Genomic DNA, 17,399 nt, shown 5'->3' with positions numbered 1-17,399 from the left:
GCGGTGGAGTCTTCAATAAAAGTCTTATCGCCCTCAAAGCACCAAGGGCAGCAGCTACCAAGTTTTTCAAATTCAGACCTCTAGCCTTCCAGAAAGCATTAGGACAGAATAATCAGCTTTTGGGAATCCAGAACAGTATGAGTGGCTGGTAGCAGTCTATCCTCAGATAAGGCCCAGCAGCTACAGCAGTTAATTACCACAATATAACTACTAAGTTATTAGTAAAAATTGGTTATCACGAAGACCAGCAGTCAAAAGTCATTGAAGAAGGTTTAAGAGCTAGATCACCCAAGGAGATAAGGGATCAAAGACCACAAACCACCAGTTTAAGGAAGAGATTAATTAAAATTACTCTAAACAAGTTTCTTACTTTATCAAAATGGACTTAAAGTGAGGCACAAAGATACAAAGTTAGTGAAGAAAAGATGCAGTCCTAACACGTGCATTTATAAGCAGATAATCAGATGATCTAGAAACCTACTCAGTTAATCAGCTCTCAGCCTTCTACGGAGGTCTGAACAGCAGCACATCCTTCTTCTTACACGCAGTCCTGCTCCCAGCTCTGCCTAAGAGTCTGCCTAAGCTGAAACAATCGTTAAACTAAGGGTCTTAGGGGCCTTCAAAATAACTTCTTCAAAAACAAGTAAAATGGGGCCTACCAGCCATTTGAGCTTCTTCTCAGCTCCATTTATTTGAACTATCTTTTAAGATAGCTATTATCACCTCTGAAATGGATCTACTCTGCAATTAGTCCTGGCTGGACAAATCACTTGGGTCTAATCTCTTTTTATTTCTTCCACATAACAAAACGACAGAGGCAACTTCGGAGCACTTACTCTTAGTTTGCCCGTTTGTAGTATGGATACCCTAGTTCTCTATCCTAGTGAAGCCTGAATAAGAAAATGATCATTCATAGTAAATAACTTTAAAATATAATGGATTGGGTAAACTACTGGTAAGAAGTTTGATAAAATTACTTCGTCTTTTTAAAGGAAAGAACAAGTACACGGGGAAGAGCATGTGTTTTTTCTACAACCACTGCTTATTATCAGGACATAATGTATTTTGTCTGTAATACACAGATGGTAACATGACAACAACGGTAAATCAGGGATAACCAGAGTTAGGTTTGGCGCATTTTTCAGTGGGTTTGTCCATGCCTGCCTGTCATGAGCCTCGTCCCTTGACCTGACACCAAAACCAGGGGCAGAAGGCCCTTAACCATGCTGGGAAGAAAACCCTCCTGATTCTCTGGAAGGAAAAACAAACAAACAAAACCCCAAACAAAACCAGGGAGACTGTTCCAAATGCTTAAATCACGGGAAAAAAAATATGACGTGGTTTAACTATCCTAACTTCTAGTGAAGCCATCAAAGCTGGGTATCTACAAATCAGGCATCCCAGAGTAGGAGGAGCAGTTTCATCAAAAGATACTGACCCGAATCCTTACCCTATGGGATACTAAATAACTCCTGACTTTCCAGCTCTTCTTGACTGCTGTGAGAGTTAAGTGCTCTCCCTAGCTCAAAAGGTCTCAAAAATCCAGAGAATTTAGCAAACAATGAATGAAAAGAGACCTGCAGCTAACTGAACTTTTCTGATGTGTTCACACATCAGAAAGCAATCATACTTTGTCTGTTACTAGCAGGTGGTTAACCACGAATGTTTATTACTTGACTGCTACAAAACTACTTTGATTTCTTTGTAGGTGACCAGTGTTCCTTGTTAATAGCTATTAAAAGTTATTGATATCAACTCAATGTCCACCATAGTTTTGTTTCATAACAAATAGACTAAATCACGCATCTGTTGATCATGAAAAGATCAGGCACACAAAATTCTAATATATTTAAGACTCACTCTGATTAATCTTGATTTCCTGCCTTAAAAATTTTCTATTTGAATTATGTCAGTGATTGACACTGAGACAGTGCCCACTCATATGCAAACAAAAACGTAAAATCTACAGCCCTGACATTGTCAATGGTGCTGAGGATTCACACTTGCCAAAACCACCATAGGTTTAAAAAGGCCTATGTGTTCGACTGTACAAATTAGTTTGCAAAACTGCGACTGGTGAGGGAAAATGCTTCTCTTACCGTTTTACTGCTCTTCCCCATTTTACTGCTCTTCCCCACTTGCTATTTATTGCTTTATGTCTTGATCAGATGAGCACTTGCACATCCCTGATTTTGTGGCATTATTCACAACAGCAGCTTGTGTGGCATGAGTTTCCAGGATCATGGACTTAAGCAAGAACAACTCCTCCTTCACTGAGTCACTCACAGCGAGCAAGTTCCTTTGATAACATCAGAAAGACAGCAGAGAAATTAGAAGAATAGTGACCTGTGGATTAGCTATGCTTGAAACAGGTGGATCAAATGACAGATGTCTGATACCAAAACCCTCCATATTATGCAAAAGAACTACACATTTTCATGAAATGCCTAAGAGCAGCAGTTCCCCAACCCTCTAGACTACAGGTTGACTGCAGTCAACACTGAAAATGTACTGTGGGCTACCGTATGTCCATGTTACCCTCTTTTTAAAGTGTAAAATCTACGCTATCGTTAGTTGTGTGATTCAGCATCTCGAGGCTACGCAAACTCTATTTACAATCGCTAGCTCTATGTATTGATGTAAGAGAAGGCTTCTTCACACGGTATTTTTCTGGAAAGTAACATTCGTGCTTGCTTTGTTTTCTTTGATATAAACTAAATAGAGTGAGTGGATTCATACATCAAGAAAAATACAATTGGATGAAGGCAAAAATCAGAACAATATTAAAGTGAATGTGTAAGAAAATCACTAAAATAACCTGCAAGATAAAGCCTGTTTTGTCACCATGAACAATAGGTTCTCTGATATACAGGACACCAGGAAATCAGCTTTAAGACTTTTCATACTTTAAGCAAATGGGCAAATACTCATCTTTCCATTTCCATTAGGCTTTGCTATTCTTTGGCTCCTGCAGCAATGCTAGGAACATCCCCACCCGCCATACAGTTCATAAAACAGGCAAGGGCTGTCCTTATTCTTATGTACATGCTTAATTTTATAGAGATGAGAACAGCCTGGGACTGTTACCCGTCAGCAGGATCAGTGCAATCACTTATGTCTGCACAATTAAAAGAGCCTTATGCAGATTTTGAGGCTTTTTCTAGTCACACTTTTGCTCAGAATCATTAATAACATTGCAGAAACGTATAAATATGGAAAAAAGAGAGATTATTATAAAACAGAAGTGGGGGGAAAGAAGAGCCTTCCTGACAATCAATCTCTCACTTATTTTTTTTTCCCTTTTAATTTTAAATAAAGCTGTCTGCGAATTTGAGCCTAGGGAGACCTTCATTAAAATCAATTAATCAGTCAGCCTCTCCGCTGAATAGCTTTCTGGAGACAAAAAGTCAAAACAGGCTTTGGGCGCGCGGCGTGTGCGACTTCTGCAAACTTTCCCCCCAGGGCCGCAGCCTCACCCCCTGCCCCGCCTAAGCGGGCATGTCGGCGGCCGCCGGGCGAAGGCGGGAAGGATCCGGCCCCCGGCCTGTAACCGGCTGCTGGCGGGAGCGGGGGGGGGGGGCCGGAGCCCACCCGGCGGTGGGGAGGACCCCGCAGCCCCCGAGGCCTGGCCGGCCGCTGGACGCGCAGGTGCCCCGGGCCTCCGGCCCGTCGCCGGGCAGGTGAGGGCTGCGTCTGGCGGCCTCGGCTCCCCTCGGGGAAGAAGCGACGGCCCCTCGGTTTAGCGACCTCGGCGAGGGCCGGCTGCTTCCCCTCAGCACGGTGGCGGTGACGGCCGCGTTAGGAGCCAACTCCTGGTCGGCTGGGAGAGCCCCCCGGGGCGAGCGCCACCTTCCCGGCCCCAGCACCTACCCCGGGAGCAGCTCCCCTCGCCCTGCCGGCCGCTGCAGCAGCCCCCGGCCCCGCCACCGCCTGCGAGAGGCTGAGGGGGAAAGTTAGCGGCGGGGCGCGCCCTCCTCCCCTCCCCACCCCCGCTCGGTGCCGGACGGCAGCTTCCGCCGCCCCCGCCGGCGAGGAGGCGCGGGTGTCCCCCGGCGGCGGAGGGCGGCCCGGGTGCCCTGCTCCTCCCGCTGCCGGCGGCCGCCGCCGGGGCAGCACAGCTGTTACAGAGCCGCGCTGGTCCCTCCTCCCAGCTGCGGCTGCCTCATCTCCCCCCACCCAGCCCGTCCCTCCCCTCCGCCGCTCCCGACGCTGCTGCTGCTGCCGCCGCCGCCGCCGCGGCCGCCACCTCCTCCTCCCCACCCCCACCCTCTCTCTCTCTCGCTCCCCATCTCTCGCTCTCTCCGTCCCGTTCCCCCCCTGCCCCCGCCTCTCCCCGCCCTGCCGCCGCCGGCCCTGGCAGAGCAGGCACCGCAGGGGGATCTCGATGTAACACCATGACAGGCATCGCCGCCGCCTCCTTCTTCTCCAACGCCTGCAGGTTTGGGGGCTGCGGGCTCCACTTCCCAACCCTGGCGGAGCTCATCGAGCACATCGAGGACAACCACATCGGTGAGTGTCCGGCGGGGCCGGGGCAGGGGCCGCGGCCGGGGCAGGGTAGGGCAGGGCAGAGCGGGGCGGGCGGCGGGGGCGCCCCGCGGCGGCGGGCGCGGGGGGCGTGGGGGCCGCGTGTGCGGCGGCGGCACGGCGTGGCGCGGGGTGGGGGGGCCACAAGGTGCAGCGGGAGCCGGGGTGCGGCGGCGGCCGCCGGGGGAGGGAGGTCGGCGGGCGGTGGGTGAGGAGTGGCAGGAGCGGTCCTGCGGGCGACGTGGAGGGCTCCTCGGGGAGGCGGCGTGCAGCGCGGCGGCGGCATGGGTGGGTGCGGGGGAGGCGTGCAGCCCGCCGGCCCTGGCGAGGGGGAGTTAGTTTGCATTGGCAGGAGGGAGCGCAGAAGCCCGGAGGAGGCGGTGGAGGAGGGAGGAGGAGGAGGAGGAGGACGGGCACAGCACGCCGCCTGCTGCTTCCGCCCCGGCTCTGGCTGTCAGGGCTCCGGGGAGGGAGGGAGGGAGCCGCCGCCGCGGCAGCCATTCCGCTTCCTCCTCCTCCTGCTGCCGCCGCCGCTGCGTCCTGTCAGCGCTGTTGCTAGGTGTGGTGGGGAGGACGGGTCGCGCTCCGGCCGCACCGGCCGCCGCAGCGCGGGAGGCGCCTCTCGGCGGAACGACGGCGTGAGGGAGGCCGGGGCCGGCCGGCGCGGTGGGCGTGGAGGGAGGGCCCCGTGGCGGCGGCGGGCGGGAGGCCAGGCGGTGGCAACGGCGGGGCCGGCAGCCCGCGCCGCCGGTGCAGCCGCTGGGGCCGGCCAGGCGGGAGGTAAAGGCGGCCGCCCTGGGACCCGCTGCCGTTAGCCGCGGAGCCCAGGCCAGGCCGCGGAGGGCGGGCCGGGGCAGCGCCGCGCTGGATCATCACCTGTAGGCTCCCCCCGCGCCGCGCAACGGCCGCTGCCCGCTCGGCCGTCGCCCCCTGCTCCCCTCAGCCGCCCGTCCCGCCAGGGGCGCGGGGGCGGGGACGCCGCCGGGCCTGCGGGTGGCGGGGTGATGACTCGTCAGTGCCTTCCCGGCGAGGGCGCCTCATGGGCGGCGGGCGGGAGCGTGCGCAGGGGCCGCCGGGGCCGCCCCTCGGCAGCGCGGGCGGCGCCCAGGGGAGGAGGGGGCGGCGCGGCTCCCGGCCGGCCGCGGGCGCCAACTTCCCCCCCCTCCCGCCGCGTCTCCGGCGGGACCGGCCTGCCCGCGCCCGGCCGGGCCTGAGGCGGGCCGGTGTGGAGGGGCTGCTGACCGGCACCGCGCCCCCCGCGCCGGCTGCTGAGGAGGCGTCCCGTCCCTGCGCCATCCCTAGCCGAGCACGCCGCCGCCCCGCGCCTTTGCTCTTCGGCCTCGGCAGGTGTGCTGCCCTGGGTTCGGGGCTGCTTCCGCTCCGAAACGTCTCGACTTTCTCTTTTTTGCTAATAAAACACAGTGCTTCAACTGTCAAAAATGGAGTTAATGTTTTGAAGCGGGCCAAGTTTTAATATCAGGGGAAAAATACCTAAGTTTTAAGTACCCGGCGACCAGAGGCTCCCGTGTTTCACTAGGAGGAAACAACATGCTGCTGCAAAACGATGTGCATTTTAGTTCATTAAGTTTTAATAGGCAGGCCTGAATACCTGAAAAAAATCGCTGAAGCTTAAATTGAGAGTGTAGTGTTACATTAATGTAATGTTCTAGGTCAGCAAGATGAAAGGTGCGGTTGTCATAATTATCACGATGCCTAGTATGAGGTAACAAAACCACATACCACAAAACCGTGTAATTTATGACTCGACGTGGTGCAAGCATACTGTTGTGATATTGTTGGGGGTTTTTGTGTTTTGGTTTTTTTTTTTGAATCTCAGATTCTTAGCTTTTCCTATGCCATGCATCACATTACACCAGAAAGGCTTAGGGGAAACAGTTTCCCAAAACAAAAGTTCGTAAGTCATCTTGTGTGTCCCTCAAGTGGGTTATCAGCCCCCCAGGTGCCACAGCCCACAGCGGGTCAGAAAAGATACAGTCCAGCCCATGTGGTCTGTGCTTTGCTGTTTAATCCCTGATCAGCAGTTCTGGGACTCTTCCACCAAGAGGAGAACTTTATGGTGAAATACTGGAATTCCTTAGTAATTATATATTTATTTCTGTAGCCGGTATTCATTACTTTTTTCTTATCTCAAAGTTAAAGTATTACAGATTGAACACACATATACATTTAATTGAGCGTGTCATTTGCTAAGACTAGCAGGACACCACTGAAACTGTAGTTACTTTCCTTACTCATAACACTCATGAATAATTGTGTGGTAATGAAATATTTCAGTGTACAGTGTGGTTTTTTTTTCTCCTACATCTCAGTGGCCACCTGATAAATTACCAATTACTTGAAAAAGTATCAGTGCAGATAACCTGGGAGAATTGTGCCCCTTGGATGAAACAGTCAGCTCTGAGGTGGTGCTAAGTGCCCATCACCGTATCAGCTGCTTTCTGGGTTTTGCATTTATGTATTGAAGACTTGTGAAGTGTTAGGCTAGCTTGGGAGCACTGATCTGGGATCTTTCCTAAGGCCCTACTGGTGTCCTCTGCAATGAGACCACGTTCTGCAGGAGGAACTTGTTAAGTCTGTAGAAATACTATCAAACAGTGTATTCACATTTTCTGTGGTTCGCAGATGAAAATAGACATTGATTTAAAACTCCTGATTAGTAAATGCTTCTCTGAGCTTTTTCTACCAGCACGTTGTCCAAGCAACCTGAAGTGCTATTACCTTCTCTGCGAGTGTGCTGAGAAGGGGGGCTTTAAGTCTGCCTTGCTAGGCCATCTCCATGCCTCTCGGTTTTGGCTGCTCTGTTCCCTTGCAGGTGGTTTGGTTGTCTTTTCTGATGTCTCTAGTCTGAGCAAAAGGCCTAATTTACTGCTCTTTGCCAGATTCATGCTGTAGAATGGAATGGACTTAATCCAGTCAATTCCCCAGAGTACTGTCAAGAGAGGAGAGAAAAAAAAAAAAATCCAAGCCTGAACTGTTGAGTATTCAGCTGTGGCAACACGGCAAATTTTATTGCACTTCTGCACTGGTGGTAGTGTCTTCAGCTGTGATGTTAGGAATGGCACCTCTGGTTTCACAGAGTGTTTCTGAAATTACATGTGTGTCTTACCTTGGTATAAGTAATCTTCTGGGTCATTTTCAGCTGTTCATAGGAGTGCAGAGGGTCATATACTTTGGTTTCTCGGGGTTTGGGGGGGCTTGCCCCCCCACCCTGCAATTTGATTCTTCCTCAGTCTAGAGTGGAGGAGTCATGTAGCTCCGTAAAACTAGTTGCTAATGCAAAGTTTACGCTCACGTTGAAGAGACAATATTTAAACTGCATGTCTTAATCAGATTTTGACATCAGTTTATTTATTTGATTTTTTTTTTTTTGCTTTGTATTTATAGCCGAAGAATATTGTTAATCATGTGTGCAGATGAGGTTGTTGCTTGTGTAAGCCACTATGTGTTCACTTGGTTCATGATGAGTACCATACCTGTGTAGCTGTATGGCTGCCTAGTTTGAGACGACCTGCTTCTCCTGAGACTCACCGAGCATTGAGGAAATGGATGTGAATGAAGCGAGTGTCTGAACGTACGTTGGTGGGCCCAAAGAGATGGAAGAGTTGCTAGGAAGAGATACACAAGAGAAATCTGAAGACACTCTTACCTTAGTGGAAGACTGCTTAGAGAGTAATTACACAAACTAAGATGATCTACTGTCGCTGAACATTTCATAACGTTGTAAGAAGTCCTGGTGTGGATAGCTTCCTGTGAGGTATTTGTGTAGTACTGCTGTCAGAACTGGGAGCTATGATGCTTCTCATCAAAGCTGACCGATTCCCCGGTGTTAAGATGTGTCCTACAACAGAACAGTACTTGCTGTGGGAGCAGAGGCAGCTTGTTTCCGAAGGGATAGGACTGGCAGGCAGGAGAAAACTCTTTCAGTAAAAGAATAGTTGCATAAGACAGACCAAAATCTTACATATAAAATACTACCCATCTGGAAAGTTCAGGTCAAATGGAGCAGGAAAGAGGCTTATGAAATTCCATGTCTGGGGGTAACTTTGACATCTGCTACCTTCAGTGACTTCAATTCTTATTTAATATTAGGCAGTCAAGGGGCCAGATTCCAAAGCAAAGAGCTCAACTGGTTTAATAATCCATTGGCTGAATGCATGCAGCTTGCTTAAAGTTAGGCTTTTCGTTATTTTCTCAGAAATGCTGGTAACGGTCGTGCTGTGTCCTCACTTGGGTAGTAAAAGGTGTTGAATTACAAGCTGGCTGTGAGCACACGCAGAAAGGCGTTCGATATTGCGGAAAGGTGTGCTTCACCCCCCTCTCCTCTGTTGCCGAAACTTCCACCAGCATGTTGGATAAAGTGCAACATGACACAGATGACAGCTCCTATATTGAAGCCCACAATGTGTTGTGTAAAACAAGCATGAAAAGATGGAACCCTTTTATGTTGGTAAAGATGAGGATGAGGGGCTAAACACCAGCATTTATGGCAGGCCTAGCAAACTTCAGTCTGTATGAAAGATTTTGTTCGCTTAAACCTGAGCTCTTCCGAAGAGTGTGAACATTGTTTGGGTGGTTACCATCATGGAACTGTCTTTTAGCATTTGCTCAATGTGTAATTTACCATTTGGAGTTGAGACTGGCTGTTTTGAAGAAGTGATAGATCTTAACCCAAGGCTTTTTACACTGAGAGTGGTGTGGCAACTAGGTATAAGGGATGCTCTGCTCGCTGTCTGGAAATCAGAGGACAGAGCCATGCTTAGTTGCCAGTAATGCGCATGAACACATGGCCTTGCAAAATAAATGAAGTTATGTGTATTTACCTCTAATTATTGTTCATGGAAAGCAACTTTCTACATTTATGGCTACATTTATCTTAAGTTCATCCTCTGCCCAGTACCTCCTACAGCTGTAACTTTCGTTATTTACTGAAAATACATTTCACAGTGTTGTGGAAGAATGTATGTTCCAAGGATATTGGTTATTAGCTGTGCTGAGTTGGTGTGGTGAGGAAGACTTCTATTTCAGGAAGCCTTTTCTGTCAGAGTCTTTTTTTGACTAACAGTTCTAATCAGAACTTTTTTTTTTCCACTTGTAACCTGGAGCAGAGCAGGTTTTTGAGTTATTTTCTAACTCCAAGTCTGGTTTTCTTTGCTCTTTTGGTTTGAACTTAAATTGTGACATGATTTAAGTGCCGCGTTTGTAACAGATTCTAGGTTATATTAATCGTATAGAGGTAAATGGAATTGCCATTAAACTTTAACTAAAACATGATTTTTTGATACTTCTGTGTTGTGCAATTTGTCTTGTTCTGAGGTTACCAAGAGGCATAACGTGTTTTAATGGTGTAAAGCCTGAGTGGTATATTTCCTAGGAAGAAAGGGCTGAAAACAAACATCTGTGACTGTGCTGCAAACTGATTTTTCCTTTTTAAGATGGAAGACCTCACATAAGGCCTATAGGGTTCTTTCCTTTTTCCTCTGCCGGCTTGAGTGGCTTTGGGTGAGGCCCATTGCAGGGCTGTGTACCTGCTGTTGACAGGCGTTGCTCCCCTCATACACCAAAGGATTTACACAAATATGAACTAGAAGATGAAAACCTGAAGAAACATCAGGTAACTTGTAGTCGTAGTAGTGTTATACTTAACTTGTGTAGGGCAGACTTATCTTTGGAGGGAAATTTACGGCGATTATCGTGTTTACTCCTCAGCATGAAAGGATGTTTTTGTAGCTAACCTGCAGGCCTTACAAGAACTGTAAAATAATCATGTGGCTGCCAGTCAAATTATCTGTTTTTCACTTCATCATTTCTTGGGGAATGTGAAAAGACCAGGAGTTGTATAATAAAAAATAATTTGAGGAAGAAGTGGTGGTAGAAGATGAAGAAACATACCTGCTCAATCTGCAGACACTCTTACCTACCGTTCCTTCGTCTTATATAACATAATGCAAATACAAACAAGTAATCAGAAATATTTTGTGTCAAGCTGCAGAGTACTTCAATGCAAAAGAAGTAAGCACTGGAGGCCAGCTGCTTCTGGTGTACTCTTTAAGTTGCTCCTGAATGTGCCTTTTTTTTTTTTCCCTTTCTAACCATTTTTCTTCAATAAGCTGTGTTTCACTGAAAATTAGTTTTATTTGTCTCTTATAAGCACCAGTAATTCAGAATTTGGGTGATAAACATTTAAGTGAATAGCAACTATATACACTTTGAGAAAGGCAGAGACAAAGATTTTAATGTTAATTTGAAATGGCAGTAATTAGAGAATTGATTTGGTAAATCAGCTGTGTTTAACAAAAAAAGTCCTTGGTTTTAAGGGACTGTCTCAGTGAATAATTTCACAATTAAAATTAGGCAGTTCCTGTTACTTAGTGTCCAATTCTGTCTTAAGACTTGGGAAGGCTTTGGGGGAGTACGTATGGTTTATTACACTTTTCTTTAGTTATGAGAGGCTGAAGCAATATTCTGATCTGTAGAATAGAAGAAATATTCCATTTTATGGTTTAATGATTTTTCTTTGCTATTAATATTTACATTTTTCATCCTGAACTCTTAGAAGGTTCCTTCTTAACTTTGTGCCGTGATGAAAAAGAGGAATGGAGTTTCTTCACCAGAGATGCTGATGACACTGCAGTGCTGTTTGTATCTCTGACGAGTGCCTTACTACTGTGTGCTTCCATTTAAGATACTGAAATTCATTAAAGAATGAATTGACTTAAATGCAAGTGTTAGGTATATCTTTTTAATGTTCCATCTCATGTACAAAGGATGGCGTAGATGTAGAAGAAGAAATTTACCAGTTTAAGGAAAAAAAATTGAATGGGATTTTGAAGGCAAGCTGGTTCAGTTTTCTATAGCCAAAAAGATAAGCATTTAATTGTGCATGAATTTTGAAACACTACTTCTGATTTTGAGAAAGATTTCACTGTGTGCTAATAGAGGCCATCTTATTTTTGAAGTGATTTTTTGTTAAAAGCTAAGCACTTTCATTTTGAAATGTTAGCATTGCTGAAACTGCTCCAATAAAATGTTTTTTTAATTTAAGAAATATTTGGACACTTCTGAGATATTTCCCCACCTTTTTATTTTTTTTCTTTTTTTCTTTTTTTTTCCCCTTAAGACTGTTTTGTCAAACTTCAGTAAGCTGCAAGCATTTCTGTTCCTTCTGGAAATTCATTTCTTTCCCAACATATTTTGACAGATAGTAAATATTCATTGAATAAAAATAGAACTGTTGAATATCCCAGTATGCTGTGGAAAGGAGAAATAGATGTAAAGTATCACTTATTTTTTCAGCAGTGTGTAATGTAGTCACCATCTTACTTTCTGGGAATTATCCCAATAGAAGCAAGTGGAGCTGTAACCCAGAAACTGGGAGGTAGTACATTTAAGATGTGAGAGATCCAGTTTCACTGCTGTATGAGATTGGCATGGGTACATGAATGTGAACTCAGCTTCTTATGTGGTAGATCAGTGGCATTCAGTGAAGAAAACAACACTATGTCATTATTTCAATCATTTATTTTGATGCAGTTCTCCTGTGTCTCTTCATCAGAGTGTGTGTGTGTGTGTGTGTGTTATGGGAGTAACCTCAAAATTCATTTAAAGGCTTCTTGTAGAGTTCAGATGCTTGCCTGCTTGCAGGTGAAAGCTGCATATCAAGTTACTGAGGTCTACCTTTGCTTCCTTTGTCTTCAGATCAAAGGACTGACATTGATACAAGTAAATTTGGTGACAGACTTGTTGTGTAATGCTGGAAGTTTACATGCTTTTCTAGCAATCTGTTGGAGAAGTGTTGCAACTTCTCTAACCTACATCACAGACATCATTGATGGTTGTACTGGGTTAACTGGGTGCTGTAAGAGTTGTTAAGGTCCCGGTTTTGATGCAAAAAGTAACAGTGAACCACTCATATACTTGTCTCTTATTTCGGTTTGGGGCCAGGGAGCATTTATTCCTGTTTATCCTGTTAAGCTCTTGGGATGGCTGCAGAGCCTACCTACTGAGGCGTCAGGTCTTCATTATCTGAACTTTTTTTTTTTTTTTTGTATAGAGTAGAGGAGGTGGAAAGATAAGTGGAATTCTAAGGAAAACTCCAAATGACTGCTTTCCCCCATAAATTTTAGGCCATATTGCAAGAGCTTCCTCACTCACTTAATGAGTATGCTAACGTGAAAAAGATGGATTTGTGGAAGAGGAGCAAAAAATCTTTGCATCAGCGACAGCGCAGAAAGGGGAGAAGGCTCAGGGGTATGCTGCTTTGTGCACTGAGGCTGGGGGTTACTCATCCAGATGCAGAGCATCATGGATGTGGCAGTGGACCAGGCAGTTGACAGCTTCATTGACAGTAACAAATTGACTAAAAATTGCTTAGAACTACTATGATATTTGGAGGGAAAAGGAAAGCTAAAAGGTATTTAAAATAATACCCCATGGTTGCACAGCCTTCCAGGGAGGAATTAGGATGATCTGGAGTCCTTTACTGCAGTTGCAAGTGCTCTGTGCTCCTGGGAAGACACAGGACAAGGCAGTGGTGTTGGAGGAGTGGTTGTGGAGGGTGGGAAGATAATATTATGTGGGGGTTTTTTGTATGCACTTGCATTTCACAGGACTGTGCTAGGGAGTCTTCCTTTTCTCAGGCTCAGTGTAAGCACTTGCTATACTTCAGAGAGACTTTGTAGCTGTGCTGTAGGACTCTTTCAACGCAGTCCTAGGATTGGTAATAATTGTATTTTCCTTACACCTCAGAAAATCTCTTAAATTGACTAAATACTCCTGAACTATATAAGTGCTTTTTTAGATGGGAAATGCCGACACTGTAGCTATACAAGTCCTTGTGCTTTATCTTCAGCAGCCGTGCTTAACAATGGTTCCAGACTTTGGTCTCTGTCCTAGGCAGCTATCCTGAGAGTTAGCTACCTGTACCTCATGTCTTGTTCGCATTTCAGCTATGCAGAATAACCCCTTTCTCACTGGCAAGTTTTGTGAGATTGTGAAGAGCCTGTTCTCAGAACAGAGCAAATACCCTGTCTTTGCTGGTAGTTACCTTGAGGCAGTTACCCAGGGCTCTCTTTAGACCAGATTCAGTGGAGAGATGGAGTCTGTGTTGGACACTAATCTGGAACATAGATATATGCCAGGGAGTTTTAGTGGCTCGCTCAACCTGCTTCCAGAGGCAGGGTAAATATCAAGAGCTTCTTCAGGTATGTGACAATAATTGGATGCCCAGTATGGAGGAAAAGGTATTTGTTGCTGTTACCTTTTGCAGATACCTTTGGTTACATTCTTGTATTTTAATATTCAGGGGTTGGATTTTAATTTAAAAAAAAAAAAGAAAGCCTTTGAACAGCCTTTACCTGATGAATTGTAGTTCTGTAGCAATTTTTGTATCTCCGAGTTAGAAATCATAGTGAAAGAGGTGGGCAAGAACTTCTGTATCTGCTCTTGCTATACCTGAACTGTACGTATAGCCTCAAATGCATTTTAAATATTGAAACAAATACAATAAAAATTAACATTAATTTATAAGAATAATGAATGTTCTGGAGATATACTGGGTTAATAGGTAGCTGCATTTTTTTTTCTCAATGGCAACCGGACCTTTCCCTTTCTTTCTTTTTTAAAGAAAAAGTGCAGTTCCTGTAGCAGTATCACCCTAGTTCTACATTATTCCACTGACCTCTGAAACGTGGTGTGTGTACAGCTAGTGACCCCTTCTGTCCTTGCAAACAGTTGGCAACCAGGGTCACCTACCAAGTATTCTGCCAATGAAGAAATGAGGCCATAGCATTTGCATTTGGAAACCAAATCCCCTTGCTTCGCTCCCCCAACCCCTTAACAGTGGAAAGGAGTGGCGTTTTGCCTGCAATGGTCTAAGTGGCTGCTAAAGGTACTTAGTACCTCATGAATTCAAGATTGAGCCCAAACACCTAATTTTGCGATTACTTGTTCTGTAGTAGCAGGTGTGCATAAATATTGCAGGTGTGTTAGTATTTGTTTATAATCTCTAGTGGTGTTGTGTGTCTAGAACCATGGCATGGAATTGAGTATACAGCTTTCTAGAAAGTATTGTTAACTTATGTGGTGTGATAATTTAAAATTTATTATGCAGTCATTGTATTCCATTAGACTTGTTGTATCAATAATTAGGAACAATATTTCATGCTGATCTTTCTGCATGTGTAATTTTAAAATACTAATTGTAATTGAAGACCAAGTAAGTGTTTCTTTCAGAAGTCTGCAGAGATGCAGGTGGTTAGGAAAAGAAGTGGGAACTGAAGAGAGGTGGTTAGGAAGAGCCCACGTATTTAGTTTGGTTTTGGCAAATTGACACAGATAGTAAACTGCAGAGGTAAGAACAAGAGAAACCTTCCAGTATCTGTATTTTGGGAAGACAGTTATGTGGGATTAGTCATCCTTTCATGACTGAAAAAACAACATAGAAACTGGGGGGTGAAATTAAAAATTTTTTTTTTCCGCATCTGTATTGACCTGTGGAGCAATGACAGACCTTTAAATCTTTTTCTTCTGTTCTGCCCTACCTTTGCTTTCTAAACCAGGAAAATCGAACTCCCCTCATCACCTGCTACCTCTCTTCTTATCTGCCAAGCCCTGACTGGTGGTGGAAGGAAAGGCATTATAAATTCCATACCTACCTGTCGCTGTCCATGGAGGAAACTGCTCCAGTGGTGTTTAGCTTTTGATAAGCAGTTACGTTCAGCAGAACGTTCTGCTACTCGTACACACAGACCACAGAGTTTGGTTCTGGGTGCCTCGAAGTGGTTTGCCCTTTGCATAATAAGCATCCACCTAGAAAGGTGTTACACATGCATTCTGTGGTAGACTGGTGTGTACCTCGTTTAGACTTTTTAGGGAAATAAGAATTTGCCTACTGCTCTGTTACTGCTTTAAAAAAAAAAAAAAATCTTCAGCCGGTATCTGTGTTCACCTACTGCTGACCCTTCTGACTGTTCCTTCTGTTCCCTTCTCCTGTTGCTCCACAGATGAGGGGTTTATTGGAGCATTCCTATCACAGCTGCTGCTGCTGCTGCTCCGCTGTCTTGGAACCACCAAACCACTTCATGCTGTAAAATATCAAAGCCTTCTTTTCTTACGAATGCTGATTGTTCTTTTTTTGATGCTCTGTAGGGCAGGTGTGGCTTAGGAACAGGACACTTAACACAGGCATAATAGGGTGATATACTGTGCTTGTGGTGCTTAGGCCCCTGTGCTGGTACATTAACCGCATAAATACAGAAGGTGCCGTTCTTATCTTCACCATGTGTGTGAGATTTGTCTTTCAAACTGAAGAACTAATGCTGAAACACTGGGTTTCAGGGTTGAGAAGACTTGGATCTGCAGATACCTGCTTCATTCTTTACTACTATCTAATATGTTTTTCCTAATTTTCACTCTCTTCCTTCTAGAGAAAACAAAGAAGTAGAGTATAGCAAGGAGTAAAGATGGAGAAATCTGAATTTGAAGCAAGGAAGGAAATGAGTTTATGAAAGACAAAGGAGTCTGCCTGTTTTTAATGAGCTCTTTAACAGGAGGTCTTGGTTGGGAAAATCTCAGAAACTGAGCAAAGTTACCAGCCTGAATAGAAACCACTTTTTTCTTGCTAGTCAGAGACATCCCTAATCCAGGAGCAAGTATACAGGCCACTCGCTTTTTCCTGCCTCACTTTAGATGCTTGGGGTTGTTCATGCACTCTGCTTGAGGCGTGTACTTGAGATTCAGAGCTCGTAATGGATGCCCGCAAAGTCCTTATCTAATGTATCTTCAAAACCTCTCTTGTTTGTATTACTAAACACCTCATACCAGATCATTTCTGTAGGTTATTGTAGCTACCTTTTCAAGCTGTCTCAATTCCTCTTGGTATTTCGAATTTCCCTCCTCTGCAGCTGACCTGTTTTGGTGCTATTTTTTTAACTCATTTATGTAGAAGAGCAGCATTAATGATCTGAGTGTAGGTAACTCCCCTCCATATCTTGAAGCAGAACTTTGCATATCTGAGACTTGAATTTTTTTTTACTTGGCTTTGCTCAGGATGCTGAGAACTGAATGCTCAATCCAAAGGGCAGGGTTCAGAGACCTGGTTCTCAGTTACTGTGTATGCTGAAGCACTCCTGGTGAAGAAATAAGCAATCTCCTTTTCAGATATGACATATCCTCTTCCTGTTCTTCCAAGAATACACTGGACTTTCTCTTAAGGTCAGTTTTAAAGCCATCCTGTTTGGAGTCCTTGGATTCATTCAATGTGGAGCTAGTGGCCCATCCCTCCTAAACAAACATTGTTTTGTTGCTGTTGTAGCAGAACTGCTTTTTTTCTTTCTTTCTTTTTTTTTTTTTCCCCTTCACCTTTCCTCTCCCAGTGGTTCCACAGCAGAACAGATCTCTTCTCAAGATCATAAAGGCCTTCCCTTTTGGGTACCCTTTGGTTGCTTTCCACTTAGTTGTGGGTAGGTGGCTTAGTAGAACAGACTTCTTAATAATAGCTTCTCTGTCAGGCAGTCTGCAGCTAATTTTGAGATTGTTTTTGTGGATCTCTTCTCCTGACTTGTACACTGATTTACTGGCCATGAACCCATTGCAGCTTCCCACCTTTGAACCTCTGGAGTTAAGCGACCACACATCTTGCCTGATGGCAGTTTTTAGAATTCAGTAGGCAGGGCTAATGACAAACACTCAAGAAAGCAAGGTTGTTGGTTTGTTGTGGGGTTTTTTTTGTGGTTTTTTTTTTCCCCTGACTTTTTACTGAGGACAGAACATACGCATGAAGACTGGTACCAGAAGGTTTCACATTTGTATTTGGGTAGATACAAATCTGATTTGGATTCCTTTCCAAGACAGACTTC

General features: G+C 45.4%; 1 protein-coding gene across 1 annotated transcript in view; it reads left to right on the top strand.

Annotated features, from left to right (window-relative positions):
- Window positions 1-4,394: 4,394 nt before the first annotated feature.
- JAZF1 (JAZF zinc finger 1) overlaps window positions 4,395-17,399 on the top strand; it is a 195,116-nt gene continuing 182,111 nt past the window's right edge. Inside the window, exon 1 of the mRNA XM_086468377.1 lies at window positions 4,395-4,509. Within this exon, the coding sequence (XP_086324503.1) occupies window positions 4,395-4,509 (115 nt within the window). The remainder of the gene's footprint in view (window positions 4,510-17,399) is intronic.

The sequence above is a fragment of the Leptosomus discolor genome, chromosome 7 (assembly GCF_034619465.1).
Source record: "Leptosomus discolor isolate bLepDis1 chromosome 7, bLepDis1.hap2, whole genome shotgun sequence".
Classification (NCBI taxonomy): Eukaryota; Metazoa; Chordata; class Aves; order Leptosomiformes; family Leptosomidae; genus Leptosomus; species Leptosomus discolor.
Note: the sequence above shows the minus strand (reverse complement) of the source record. Positions and strands in the feature narration are given on the sequence as shown.